This window comes from Columba livia, chromosome 4, assembly GCF_036013475.1.
Source record: "Columba livia isolate bColLiv1 breed racing homer chromosome 4, bColLiv1.pat.W.v2, whole genome shotgun sequence".
Classification (NCBI taxonomy): domain Eukaryota; kingdom Metazoa; phylum Chordata; class Aves; order Columbiformes; family Columbidae; genus Columba; species Columba livia.
In genome coordinates this window covers 76,511,661-76,527,298 of record NC_088605.1, presented here as the reverse complement: position 1 = coordinate 76,527,298, position 15,638 = coordinate 76,511,661, and the positions used below count along the sequence as shown (strand labels likewise).

The 15,638-nt window shown below is 38.0% G+C and overlaps 1 protein-coding gene across 5 annotated transcripts in view; it reads right to left on the bottom strand.

Moving 5' to 3' along the window:
• Positions 1-15,638, bottom strand: part of CCSER1 (coiled-coil serine rich protein 1) — a 424,423-nt gene that overhangs the window by 66,010 nt on the left and 342,775 nt on the right. Inside the window, exon 10 of one of the 5 annotated variants that reach the window (XM_065062413.1) lies at positions 6,456-6,479. The exons of the other annotated variants lie outside the window; for them this stretch is intronic. Within the exon in view, the coding sequence (XP_064918485.1) occupies positions 6,471-6,479 (9 nt within the window). The 3' untranslated portion in view covers positions 6,456-6,470. Of the gene's footprint in view, positions 1-6,455; positions 6,480-15,638 lie in introns of those variants that run through there. 5 annotated transcript variants of the gene reach the window in all.

The window sequence follows — 15,638 nt, the reverse complement described above, 5'->3', positions numbered from 1 at the left end:
GGATAGAGGAAATATGCATATTTAGAGAATAAACTACAATCACTTTTCTGATTCCTATTTAAAATAAAACACATGTTGACAGTCATAATGGTCAGTACTCCTGTTTTACTGGAAGTTTAATGAGGGATTTGTGGTTGAATTTGGTACCTTTGCATTGCAGCTGGTTGAAGTACTAAAATATCAAGCACTGACCGATTGCTGTCTAATTACAGACTCATAAACAACTTTATATGGCTACAGAATTCCTCCCCTGGGTCTTCACAGTGTTGCCATCAAAACTAATTTCAAGAGAGGCGCTTAACTTGTGCACCGTATTTGACATGAAGTTTTCTTGGTGGACATCAGAATCAATCGGGGATTAGCAAACCTAAATTGCTCCCAAGAACACACACAAAAAGGGGATTTTACTAATAAAATATTCTCTTAATATTCACACGTATTTTAATAACATTTTAAGTTATTAATACAATTGGTATGACTCTTACTAATGTCTTACCACTCTTCTTAAATTGAAACATGAATTTAAGTGAAAAATGACACGCAGCATAGTGCACCCGTCTTTAAAAACTCTCTGTCACCTGTTTTATATTGTACAGACCGATTCACTGTTTATTAACACATCCGTTATTTATTTCTTAATGTTTTATTAAACAGCCTATCTCATTACCTAACTATATCACACGCATTTTAGTACCTCCACACTGTGAGGTCAATTAAAGATTTTGTTAAAACTATAAAGGAGTAAAGTCTTTGTTTTCCTTAGTGTGTGCTTTAGAAGCCAGTCTCAGGTTTGATTATTTTGTGTTTTGTGCAAATAAGCCATTAAGCTCCATAGGAAAACTTCACATTTCCTAACATGCTTTTCAACTCATTTTTCCAATCTAAAAGCGTATATGGTATATGGTTTCAGTATCACTTCTGTGTATAATGCATTTCCTTCATATTGAAAGTGATTCTCTCATTTTTCTAATAAATAGCCTATTGTATTTATCGCATGTTATATTTTTGTTCGTATCCCCACATATTTTGCTTCACATAAAAATAGCGAGATTTTCCATGCACAGTACATTTTCTTAAGACTTGATTGTCTGAAAAGCTTAAAAAGTGCTGAATATTTGAAACAACTAACCATTCTTGCTGCATTCTGTACTGCTGAGCAACCCGAAAATCTACAGCTTTCACTGTACCTTTGCACAGTTCAGTACATCTTTGAAATTACACCATTGTTTGCTTCCCTTTTCTGATCCCTCCAAAAGACTGCGTTACAACTCGGGTAAGAAAACACAACTGGTCTTGCGTACTAAGCCCACTAAGGCAGATTTGCATGGAGTAGTAGCACTGGTGCGCGACGTGCCACTACCATGCCACCATCACATTTGACAGTGTGAAAGCATCTTTTTATATTAAGACTAATGTTTCTGAATGCTGTTTTCTACTATGGACAATGATTAATGCATATCTATCATTTATTCCTATTGACATCATCTTTTGAAAGGTTACATACAAATAACACTTCATATTTACCATTTCCTCCTTGGTCACACAATGCAGAGAAGCATTATTGCCAGTAATAAGATATTCAACTGAAGGGCTTTTTAAGCTAATTAGTAGAATTATTTAAATGCCACAGTTCTCATTTTCCTAAGACTAGAAATGTGAACTCACTGGTTTTGTTCATCTGGAAATCTAAAGAATCCAACCTGAAAGCATACCATTAGCATATATGATACTATTAAGTCAGGTTTATGTTACATCTTTTATTTGACCATTTTAATTCACCCTGACCATGACTTCATGGCGTCCTACATTTGGAATCACATATGCACTTGTGATCTTGAGTTCTTTCTTTCTTTCCTCTATCAGCTCATCTTCTTCAATTTTCCCTTCCTGTGTACAGAGGTTTCCTTGATAGTAGCTAATAAATCACTGCCCCTTAAAGCTGAACCTTCCATAAAGCTGGAGCTACACGCAACTGAGAATGAGAAGGGGGAGTAGAGAATAATAGTATGGGCATTGAGATCTTGATACTACCAAAAATGCTCCTTAAAATACCTATAGCCATAATTTAATGACAACTTTCATTTTGCTCCTCACGCTTCCAATCTCTTTACATCCTATGCAGGTCAGCTAGATCACCATTCACAAGTTTTTCTCCGTTATGGTTGCTCTCTGTCATATTCCTCAGTTAATTTCTGTATTTTTTCCCAATTACTGACTACATTTAATTGTTACACTGGAACTCTCATTGATTCCTCACCAACTTGTTATTTATTTGAAATGCTACGCCTTCAAATAGACACGTGTCTACATTATATTCTTTCTATATGTGGAGTTTTTTTCTGCTTTATGGTTGGAATCGATGATTTTAAGGTTCTTTTCCAGCCCAAATGATTCTGCGATAAATATACAATAAAATACTCAAGGAAAACAAGGTGGCGTGGTTAGACAAGATAGTAGAAACACAGCACATGTTTTCCTGAATGAAATATGTGAAACAAACGAAAAGAATAAATGATGTTTAAGAAACGAAACACAAGAAACCAAAATAAGACATACGCATGGACCCACTCTCCTTCAGTGGAAAAAAGTCTTGATGACTAATTAGCAGTATGCATAAATAACTTCTGTGGGAGAGACACATTTTGGTGCTCGTAATTGGCATGCTTAGGAGCTTTGATTTGCATTTACATTGCGTGACAGACACATGGCTGGAAAGAAGAAAACCTTCATTGCCTCAGCCTACTGTAGTATCTTAAATAGCTCCAATGAGTGGAGATGGAAATAAAGTGATTATTGCAATTATTAAAGGCTCACAGGAATACATTGAGCCATGAGAAATTATTGCAATTATTGAAGGCTCACAGGAATACATTGAGCCATGAGAAATTTGCCCTCATTTAATGAACTGCTTGAAATTAGAACTGTAAAAAACAGCAAGAGTCCAAAGCTGGATGCAGTGGAGCTGACCTGAGTGCAGCAGTGCAGGGCAGCAGCACGTACCAAACAGGGCCACCTTCCCCTTCCCTATCCGTACTAACAAACCCAAATCAAGATATCTAATGGGCTCTGACAAGACTTGGAAACAAGAATGACATCTACATTGACTTAGAATATAATTTATATAATTGTTTAGATTTACTGAAACACGCTTCCCTTTGCTTCTATCCTCTGTCATTTGTCCATTACAGTGGTGTGCCAAAAGTTAATTGTTTCATTACAATCTGAAACGAAAGTGATGGATGCTCTGAATGACAACAGTATTTTTAAAAGATGCCACTTGTTACTAGAGAACATCTGATCACCATGATTCAGCCTCTATGCTTTATCAGTGCATTTCAAAATCCATGCACAGGGACTTCTCAGAGAAACCTGAGCAGTATTTTCTTGATAAAATAACATCACAGATAGATTTGATTTCTCAGTTTTCCACAATATTGTAGAATTTCAGTTGCTTCATGAGTACAACCACAGACATCTCCTTTAACTTAAGGCTTTGGGGGTTTGGGTTTTTCTTACAATTTAATATATTCCGCATCAATCCAAAACAACCTCATAAGAAAATCCTCTGGCAGATTTTTAATGATCCTGGTGAAAAAATATTTGGAAATCTCACAATTTCATCAAAGAATAACAACTGTATGTAACCCAAAATATCAATGATATACTGCCTAATAAGTAGAGCATTAATTATACGGCATTCCATCCTCATGAAAAAATATATTTATGACGTCTTAAAAACTAAATAAAAGCAGCATCGAGAAAAATATACAGTATTTAAATGCCAATAGCCATATCCATACAATCTCAGCAAGGCAGCTTAAATTGCCAAGATGTGAGCAAAGAAAAAGGCTTTACAAGTGAAAATATACAGAAAAGAAAGTTCAGCAGCATAGGCCAGATACCAGCAGCACCCCTTGCATAGTTTCAGTACTGATTACATCTAAAAAAGTGGTAGTCTGTTCTATGCAATCATTTAAGGAATATTTGTGATAAATAAAGCTAACTAATATAAATCAGAGGTTTACATTACCAGGACTGAAATTTAAATAACAGTAGCTAAGCACAACTTTTCTTTTTCTGAACTCACAGCAAATTGAGGATTAACACAGTATAGTAACACTTTGGTGTGAACTGCCCTACTCTTTTATGAGAAACATCTAATGCAGAAAACAGGCAGAATTATTTTGTAGGTTTTATCAGCACTGTTATAAGCTGTGCTATGAGATGCTGTTGTTCTCAGACTCTTCCTAGAAGCAAAATACAAGACCTGCATATTTCATTCTGCTCCTGTTCACCTCCTCCATTATCATCTATCTTCACTTTTTGAATGATTTTCAGTGCCTACAATTTACTGAACTTTGACCAACAGACCAAAGGTTACACACACAGAGAAAAAAACAAATCAAACAGCTGCTGGTATTATATGGTCCTCCTAAATCAAAAAATGGGCTGTATACGTGTAAATTCACCAACAGATTATATCTTCTAAGTACATGACAGGTATTCTGTGTGCTTTTGTGACCCAAATGCTGTTTATAATGCAGAATTGTCTCTACTAATTTGAGTCCAAGACTTCTGCAAAATCACCGAGCCCACCAGTGGGACCAGACTCACAGCTGAACAACTCTTCCATCCATTACATATATCTATGGTTAGCTCAGTGTTTCCAGTTCTTCCTTCTCTAGGAAGCTCACTGCTCAAAACAAATCAATTTTTAATTATTTTAAATCAAATTACATTTGTGCTTTTGCAAAAGGTGATTCTACAGCAGTTACCATAACAAAGCTATTACCCCATGTGATCACCATAACTGAACCATGATCCCTATCCATTGGCTTAATTGAGGCAATTAAGAGCTAATTTTATACCCCACATCTTTTACCTTACTAATAAGTTGGGAAAAATCCATTAAGGTAGTGTAATTATACAGGTTGGAACATCACAAGGAAGCAGTGCTGGTTCATTTAGGGTTCACCTCGCAATAATGCACCTTGCAGTTCAGGTGCCACAGAGCTACAGATTGTGGTTATTTAGGACCACGTCTTATTTATGGCAATATACATCCTGAATTCCTCTACATAAGCTCATGAATGAGGTGCCGAGATGAACCTCAGCAGCTCTAAATACTGTTATCACTCAATACAAGAAACAGCTGTAGACATAAATCCAGCTATTTCAAAGTACTACTTTAAAAAGTAGTACCTGCCACTTCCCTTTCATGACTTCTTAATTCTTATTATTACGATTTTACTGTCTGAAGTGGACGAGACAGACAAAACAGCTCCTACTGCCCTGGCAATAGGGGAGTTTAAATGATACAGCAAGTTAATTAGGTTCGCATGGGAAAATGATTATGCTGTTCAAGTTGTTGCAGAGGCACTGAAGATAAGAATGGAAAAGCTGAGAAATGGTCAAGCTTTAATTTTCAATCATTTTTAATAGCAAGTCATACGTCTAGGTACATTGCAGCTTAGAGAATCCTAAGGAACATAAGCTGTTCCCAAACCAACGTTAAACAGAAAGGACTGGCATTTCAAATGGCGTATGAGGTGTGTTACCATCAGAACCAACCAGGTTATATTCATTTTCACCAGCTCTGCATTTAGTAACTTGCATTTAGAAAGAATTCTTGTTCTTATTTCTTGGATGCAGAATGCTTAGAAATGCAGTAGTCACACTTAATATGTCTATGTATAATAAATGAGTATAAGCTCACGAACCCACGCTCATTAATTACATCAGTTTTCTATTCCAGAAAAACAAGTTGTAAGACACGGTTTTCCACTATCACCACCGACAGCTTGCTTGCAACAGCTCTTTAATGAAATTTTCTTCTGCCGAAGCGCAAAAGTCATCAAGCTACAAGCCAGTGATGTTCACAAACACCACTAGAAAGTTCTAAACATTCACATGGCAATGAATTCAGGATCTTGCTACTTTCTACTAAATAAATAAATCAGCCACATTGCAATCTTCACATACCACGTTTCTGAAAGCCGCACACAACCACTGATGAACGACAGTTTGGATACACAGAACTAGAACAGAGAGGAATGACAAAAGTACTAATTTATTCAGCAGTGTTTGCCATTACAGAGGTGAAAACTATAGCTGAGTATCAAGAACTTAATGTAAACCATTCACAAGCACGCTACAAACTAACTGAACTATGCAGCTCAGACATGTTTCACATATGAAACTGCGTAGTAGATGTTAACGCAGTAAAAAGTTTATAGGGACCAGGCCATGACCTATGGACAATCAAAACAGCTTTCTGGTCCATAAGAAAGACAGTATCTCTTTGGCCCAGAACGTTTATGTCCAATGGGAAAGGAAAAGCGGAATAGAAGAGGTTAACATCAATTTGCTATGACGATGCACAACACTGGAAAGGTTTGAAGACACACACACAGGTTTCCAGAGACGCCGTACCTGGGGATGCGGGAACTGCCTTCACACGGTGGTGACGGTTACACAGACTGTAAAATGCAACACGTGACAATGGATGGATGCAAGGAAACAGAAAAGAGAAAAGGAATGAGAATGATATTAAAACACACATAGCAAAGGTGAACAACTAGAAAACTTGATGAATGTACTGAAGAATTAAATGCCCCCTTCAATAACTGGAGTCCTATTATGATTTTTGGTTGTTTTTTTAGTTAGAATGAAGGTTCATAAGAAATTAAAGATGTTAATACTACTCAGTTTGCTGAATCTCTGAATCATAGAAATAATCTCTCATTCTGACCTTTTCAGTTTCTTAGAGATGAAAATACTAGCACTAGCCTCAATATCATTAGAAATTGCTGGTAGCTTTCTAACCATTTGTTAACATCACACGTAACTGTATGTGTATATTACGTACATTGTAGATGTTGAATATTTTGTGTATTCACGCATCACATATTTTGTGTAAACACAGATCACACACATTTTCTGAATGCTACCTAACGATGACAATTTGGAAATAAATGTAAAACTTAGGACGTAAGTCCTTTAAGCCAAAAAGCAAACAAAAAAATCAGTTCATTACAAAGAATGACACATTTCTGTTTGCTAAGAACCACCTTATCCATTTATTTTTTTAAGAAAACTATAATTTCAGTACTATGTAGAGGTTTTGGTTCATACATTTTACTGGTGTAATTTGAGCAGCATAACAAATCAATAAAACTGAAAAACCAAATACATCTAAGGCAACCATATAATGATGAAAAATAGCATCAATTTTTCCTGTTATTCAGCTGACTTATCTGAAAAATCATTAATTTTACTTTCAAATTAATTTAAATTACTTTCTCAATCAGCAGTAATTAGATTATAGACTGAAATCCCATGTTTCCAAGCAAAATGGCTATGTATCATGTAGCCTTACTGATGGTTCAAAGAAGTGAAACGTTGGAATGGCTACAAGTCAGTTCTTTCATGCCACCATTCTCCTTAGAGCACCATCACAGCTTTCAATTACGGAGAAAATAATTCTAAAATAAAACAGAACTAAAAGAGAGGTTCATGCAAAGAGTTATGTTCTAAAATCACATATAAAGCACAAAACTGAAGGCGATTGTAAAAACGTACAAAGTGCAAGGATGAAACAGCAGTTGAATCTCCTGATGCAGGCAGCAAAATTACCATGTTATCCCATCTCCTCCTAGTATTTTCGTTAAAATTGGGACACTTGGTAGCAGTTTCAAATAGAGATTCTGCTAAAATTCTGATGGTAGGTCAGCAAAGCCATGGTTAACTGAGAGAAGTTAAACGCCTTCTAATACTAATTGGATACCACTAAGGACTGAAGGAAAACCCCAAACAAATGGCATTTAACCTATAACTGAAACTAAACATTTTTTTTCAAAAAGTCTACTTAGAACTGGTAACAGGCAATCCCATATTATGAATAAAAACAATCCCATATTCAATCCAACATCAGGATCGAGACTCAAATTCGGCAAAATGTTGATGGCACCCAAGGCTCTGCCACAACTCACTTATTGGGTTCCCCCTGGACTGACAAGGCACCCACAAGCAAACCCAGTGTCATTTAAATACACATCGCATCCCTGGGCTTTGCTTTCTACTGTACATTCTATTACAATTTCAATTTCAATTAAAAAAAGACCAGGGAACAATTTAGAAAAGCGTCCATTAATCCCCCTACTCCTCCATCCTCTGTGTGGGGACCTATCTGATGTTCTCATATGGATAACCTGAAAATGTATGAAACCCTAAGGAGTAACAAACCAAAAAAACCCAAAGAAAACCCCAAACCAGCAACCACCAAACAACCAAAAACCCACAATCAACCAACCAAAGCAGAGGATCGGGGAGAACCAGCCAGCAGCAGGATCGAGTGCTCCAGGGACCAGCTGAGAGGGACCTTTCCACACCTGCCTGGCCAAAAGGACTGAAAACACCATGAGACTGATTTCTCCAAAGCTGATTTTCTTTTTGAATCGTTTTTGTGACCCCCTTTCTCTGTTCAGTGCCTCAAATGGCAATTTCTTTGATTAATTTCTGCTGGGAAACCTCTGTTATTTCATGTGTCCCTTGCATCGATTCCCACCCGTTTGCCTATGAATTAATTCAGGATCCTTGCTACTGCTGCCCTGCCATTGTAAACTCCTTTTGCCAGAAGAAACCATAAAAAGTGGTTGTCTCAAAAAGAAACGCCTTGTTTCTGGTTTTACAAAGACAGTTTGTTCTTGTCCTTACATTTTAATGTAATCTCCTTAATGAATATCATCAATACTACATTTATTGGTGTGTCTTAATTTGAACGGGTCACAATTGTCTTAGCCATGTCTCTTTATTGGGGAAGAATAATGTTTTTGTCCAGAAACACCCAATAGCCACTTGGAGACCTTCCAGAAGACTTGTTGCAAAATGAAAGTTTATTAAGACTTTATTGACATAAGTAGATTTCCTGAAACTTTATAACAAACCTCCTAATTAAAGACACAGGCCTAAAATAATATCTATCATTTGGTGCATGTAAATAAACAAATCTTTTGGCCTGAAAGAGAATAGGTACAATTCATTATTCCTCCGATGGCTAACCAGCATGCAAGTACTGCACATTTGATCTGCCATCAACTTTTATATGGCCTTGTAAGAGAGGGAGGTTTACAGAGAAAAGACCCGCATTAGTAAATCTTTGTGGGGTTTAACTCCACGTGTCCACGTGTAAAGATAGTACAGAAACAGGAGGTTAAGGGAAGGGATTTGTGAGTTTGACCTCGCTGAAAGTCTTGAACGCTTGGGGAAAGTGACAGGACACAATTTACCAGGGGAAGGCTCCCAAGGATTTGTATTCAACCTTCAGACTGAGAATGAGACTTGAACATTTAATTCTCAACGTGAGGGATCAAAGAATCCAGGACAATAACTCCTTATATATATCATGCTCGAGTGCCTTACTCCATGAGTAGACATACTGATTTTAATTAATCAGCCCATTTATTCCTAGTCATTTTGCTGACTGAAAAAAATCCTCCTTTCCAAACTCACTAGGTCCCCCCTTTAATTTGCCTTTTTACCTAAAAGCAGGAGTGCTTTGGGCACCAGAGATTCATGCACAAGATATCCTTTAGTTATGCACAGGCATGTTCTCAGCAAAACACAACACAAATCCAACTGTCCTGTAAAACAAGGAACTGAAACTGAGAGTTTGCTTAGCTGCTTTATCAGGATAGTGACTGAACAAGACTCTGGACTTGTTCTGGGCAAAGAACAAACTCATTTCCTCTCGAAACCTCAAGGCTGCCACCTAAATTCATTGGCACAAGACAGCAGCTTTTCAAGAGAATAAATTGGTTTTACACAGACTTTTATAGGGATTTCATTTCAGCAGAATGATCGCCTCCACCCACTTAACGCCAGTATCTACCTTCCCATTGAAATACTGTATTGCTTCTCATCATATAAAACTGAAACTTGACAGCAGCCTAATTGCAAAAAGCTATCTAATACTTCATCTTCCTCCAACCCAGAGGATAAATATGTAGAATCACACCTATTGCTGGTTCATCCCAAACTGCTACTGTTATAATTAAAAGAAACAAAGATGTTATACCATCAAAAGCAAGACTGATTGAAGAAAAGGCCAAGAAAATTGCTAGTAGGATTCCATGCATGAACTTCTGAAAAAGGACTTCGGCTGAAGCAAGCGATATTTTGCCATCTCAATACACTCAGCACCTTGAAGAATTAGTCCTTGAGGGATTTTTGTTTGTTTGTTCTACAGAAAATTCTTAATTGGGAGTGAAAGACAAATTGGGGGCAAAAGGGATCCTAATGGGTGAATTTTGTACATTTAACTTGTAAAATGTGTCTATACATTCAGCTTGCAGCAATTATTTCATCACATCTAGTACAAGATCTTGGCTTTTTACTGTGCTAATGAGCTGAGCGGGTGTAAATGTAAAGATATTGCTCAGAAATAAAATGTGTCTCATGGTTCTCTCTGAGGATATTGATCAGATGAAAAAAAAATGATCTTTCTTTGAACATTTCAGTTAATTTGGGTAATTCCTTCTGGAAAGCTTTCCCCTTCCCAGATGTGCTCATCTTTGCTACAGCATACAACTTGAGTTATGATTTTTAAGTTATGAAAACTTGTCGGGATTTTTCTATATTGTATTTGACACAGTCTCCCACAGCATCCTCACAGGTAAACTGAGGGAGTGCGGTCTGGATGAGCGGGTAGTGAGGTGGACTGTGAACTGGCTGAAGGGAAGAAGCCAGAGAGTCGTGGTCAATGGGGCAGAGTCCAGCTGAGGCCTGTATCCAGTGCAGTGCCTCAGGGGGCAGTGCTGGGGCCGGGATTATTCAATATATTCATCAATTATTTGGATGAGGGAACAGAGTGACTGTCAGCAAGTTTGCTGATGACACCGAGCCGGGAGGAGTGGTGACACTGGAAGCTGTGCTGCCATCAGAGACCTGGACAGGCTGGAGAGTTGGGCAGGGAAAAATGTAATGAAATATAACAAGTGCAAGTGTAGAGTCTTGAATCTGGGCAGGAACAACCCCAGGTTCCAGTGTAAGTTGGGGAATGACCTATTAGAGAGCAGCGTAGGGGAAAGGGACCTGGGGGTCCTGGGGGCAGCAGGGTGACCATGAGCCAGCACTGGGCCCTTGTGGCCAGGAAGCCAATGGTACCTGGGGTGGGTTAGAAGTTGGGTGGTCAGTAGGTCAGAGAGGTTCTCCTGCCCCTCTGCTCTGCCCTGGGGAGACCACACCTGGATTATTGTGTCCAGTTGTGGCCCCTCAGTTCCAGCAGGACAGGGAACTGCTGCAGAGAGTCCAGCATAGGGCAACAAAGATGCTGAAGGGAGTGGAGCATCTCCCGTGTGAGGAAAGGCTGAGGGAGCTGGGGCTCTTTAGCTTGGAGGAAACTGAGGGGTGACCTCATTAGTGTTTACAGATATATAAAGGGTGAGTGTCAGGAGGATGGAGCCAGGCTCTTCTTGGTGACAATCAATGATAGGACAAGGGGTAATGGGTTCAAACTGGAACACAAAAGGTTCCACTTAAATTTGAGACAAAACTTCTTCCCGGTGAGGGTGGCAGAGCCTGGCCCAGGCTGAACAGGGAGGTTGTGGAGTCTCCTTCTGTGCAGACATTCCAACCCGCCTGGACACCTTCCTGTGTAACCTCATCTGGGTGTTCCTGCTCCATGGGGGGATTGCACTGGATGAGCTTTCCAGGTCCCTTCCAATCCCTGACATTCTGTGATTCTGTACTGGTCATCAATTTTGCATTAAACATATGTAATGATGGTTGCAGACCAGTTATAGTTTTATGTTCTTCTTTCAGAAAGAAAAACCATAGAGCCTTACTGGCAAACCTGAAAACCATTTACAGATAAATTCCAAAAGATTGTATAACAACATAACATTGTTCAACATTATGACACAGAAGTATCATGCATGCATATTTGAAATAATTCCATAATTGTTATGACATTTTCGTTTCCAAGTGTACACTCCATGGAGGAGGTCACAACATGACAATTAGTTAAATCTGTCGGACCGCATCATTTTATGTCCAACAGCACGCTCTGTCATTAGCTCAATTACTTTATATTGGGTACACTTGCTTTTTACTGAGACACACACACACTCTTAGAATTTATCTTCCAAGTCCAGGCTTGAGAAAAAGCGATTTGGGTTGGAAAAGTCATTTGAAGGCTAAATCAATGTCACTTGCTGAATGATGGGTGGCACGGTTTTGCAGGAATGCAGGCGCAAAAACTTTGAAAGGTATTTGAGTTTTTATTTCTAGATTTCCTACCCAAAATAATCCAAGAATTCTGGCAATATGCATATTGTGATTTGTACCATCTTGCTAATTCTTCTGTTCAGCCTCAGGGCTCTGCAGAAGGGTTTTCAACATCAAAGTTTCAGAAAATGGCCACGTCCAAGATTTTGAACTAAATGTCATTTCCAACCTCGATGACGCTGTCAGTTTATCAGCTGTAGCGCACACCGAATACGTTGCACTCGGAGTACGCTCAGCAGTGGTTTTTGCAATACTATCTTAAAACAAAAGTTAGAGAAATAGCAGCGAGCACAACCCTTCCTAATATCTTCTCTATAAACACCCAGAGAATATTCACCAGCTTATAACGCCTCTCTAGTTTACAGGTTAGTTTGTAAAGAGCACTTTCCGGGTGCTCCATCATTTTTAACTACAGTAACCAACTTATCTTCCGATTTAGATGCTGCTTTGGCAAACAAGTAAGTATCTGACATGCCCTGACAGCTGATTAGGATTGGGTATTACATCGTACTCAAAATTCTCTTCCCAGGCTATCAATCCAAGCAGAATGATATTTAAAACATGCACACTTGGACAATTCCTCTGATAACAACAGCATCCCAAATGTTTATGCAGCTGTTTAGCAAAGATGCTCTTTCTGACAAGAACGTCTGGTGAGACTCTGATGAGCACAGAGGCAGCTTCTCAGCGACAGAACTATCTCAGAACTATCCTTGAAGATTCACTGACTCAACAAACAGCTTCACTGTGCACCTCAAAGTTTAGAAAACTTTTAGTTCAGCTAAAAGGGCCATATATTATCAACCCGTAATTCATTCTCAAAGTTTCATTTTGCTAAAAGACAAATTTCAAAAGATTTAAAAAAAAAAAACAACTGGTAAATTGTACTTTAATAATTATGATAACATATTAAAAATATAGTAATAATGACATTTTTAGCCTTGTTTGTCTTTTTCTCTTTTGCTAGCTTGCTTCTGAGAAGTTTTGCACAGCAACAGTAAGATAATCAAGGTTACAGGAAATGCTTTATATTGCTTGCTTTTAAAATACATTGTAACATTTATTTCATTCCTCCTAGAATTCTGTAGTCCTTTATGCGTCACATTTTAAAATCTAAACCAAGTTTCTTGAGATCTAAAACAAGTTGAGATGAATCTACTTGGTTTTTGCTAAGCAAAAATCAATATGTATACATGTTTATAAGTAGACTTAGTTCACAATATATTATATAGTACACAAAATGTTCTGATGTTTAGATCATTCAGACCTCTGTGTTAGTAAATGTACTTCAGCAATTTAGCTAAAATGCTAAATTAGAAGCCTAAAATATTGTCCACACTATGATCTGCTTAGTCCTACCTATAAAAGCATCCTTTTTGTTTTCAAGTTATTATTTTTAAATATAAAACTAAATTATAGATATTTATTGATACAGTCTTGAACCTAGCAACTGGATATCCTTGTTGGTACCATTACCTGTTTCAGTCTGTGAACCCTTCAAACCTTGTAATGACAATCTGAATCTAAATCTGTTGACAGTCTTAACCTCTGAAGTATTTTAAATAACTAATACAGCACTTGTCCCAAATAAGTGTTACATGCTTCTCCAGCACGTGCTGACCATCAAACTCCTTTCGGTAGGAATAACCAATGTTAATGGATCAAGGGGAGGAGGAAACAGGCGACACCATGACTGTTCCGTAAAGAGACGGGACTCACCAGAAATAGGCTTTTTCTGAGTCAAAAACCCCAACACACACACACACACAAAAACAAAGAAAACAGACAAAAAACCCAACACAAAACCCCACCCACACAAAGCAAAACAACCAAACAAACCCAACAACACCCCAAACAGATTAGTCCAGTAAGTTTGAGTAAAAGAATAAGAAAAATATGGACATGGAAGGAAATATTATGAGGAATGGGGGAAAATAACAGAGGCAGAACCAGATGGTGTCTGCCTCAGGATCCTAAAGGACCTCAAGGATGAAATAGCTAAATTACTACTCATAGGATAAAAATCTCACGCTTAAAACAGCCTTGGCACCTAAGGACTGAAGGATGAGAAGTTTGATTTTAATGGGAGGGAAAAAAAATGTGCCAGACACAGAGACCCACAGCTGTTGATGGCTGTGCTAGGGAAACGACTGGAAAGAGCAGTATGTCTAGAATTGGCGTACATCACCATAAATGTTTTCTGCTTGAGAGGAGGCAGCTGGCTGACAGTTTGCTGATGGTACTTTTAAAATTCAGGACGCAGAGGGCAAAGGCTGACTTTTAAGAATTGTGGGACATTACAAGACTGAGTGGATGGGCACGAAGTGGCCAGAGTGAGATCATCTCTGGATTATGATCTGTGGCCTCTATGGAACATCAGTTCAATGCTCAGCAGCACTCAAGAAAACAAAAGATACCCTGGAAAACCCAAGAAATGGAGAAAATCCCCAAAAGGGTAAACAAGAGCTACCAGAAAATATGGAGAAATTTCCTGTGCAAGGACCAACTGAATGAACAAGGTCACTTCATCTTGGAAAAGAAATTACGGGACATAATTCTTTTACATAGACTGAGTGAACTCTTCATTCAGTTCTGCTCTTCAATATAATTAGGTTCTACCGTTCGGTGCACGTGTGCAAATACTCTGCACTTTGCTGTACATGGCTAAGCATACACATACAAAAGACATCGTTGTTTTTAGGGTAACTAGTTGCTCCTGTGCAAGAATTCAAGTTTCTCTTGTACTTTCTCTCATACTTAGAGCTGAATTTTAATCAAGATAAAAGAATGCCAAAGAATTACTTCTCCAAAGAAAAAAAAATTAGATTAATTTCCCATTAAACAATCGATTCATAAAGTTGTGACTGATGAATAAACATCTCAATTTTCCAAGATAAAACTAATGAATCACTGTACCACCCCCAGTATTCTAGGCTATTAATATTTAATTGATTTCAACTTGTTTTTCTTGTCTAGAACCGAAAGAGAAACAGAATCGTGCCAAGTACTAAAGATGTGCAAGCACGTTGTTCCTAGAAAAGAAAAACTGAAGTAATATAGGAAAAAGATCCCTGAATTGGCTCGTGTTAACCATATGGAACGCTGCCAATGCAAGTAAGCAATGTTCGGTACAAAGAATGGGTGAGATCGTGAATCTGATTTGAAACATCACACATACTTTAATCTCTACTTTTCTGTGGAAAACTAACAACTTTGAAAACAACCTCGACCAACAAAACATTTCTGTCTTGGGCTTTTATCTGTCTTGTAATGTTGATGATAAAAAAGACTCCACTGTTTTCCCCAGCCTCGTAATTAAAAAGGTGACGGAAAAAGCAGAACAGAGGATTAGC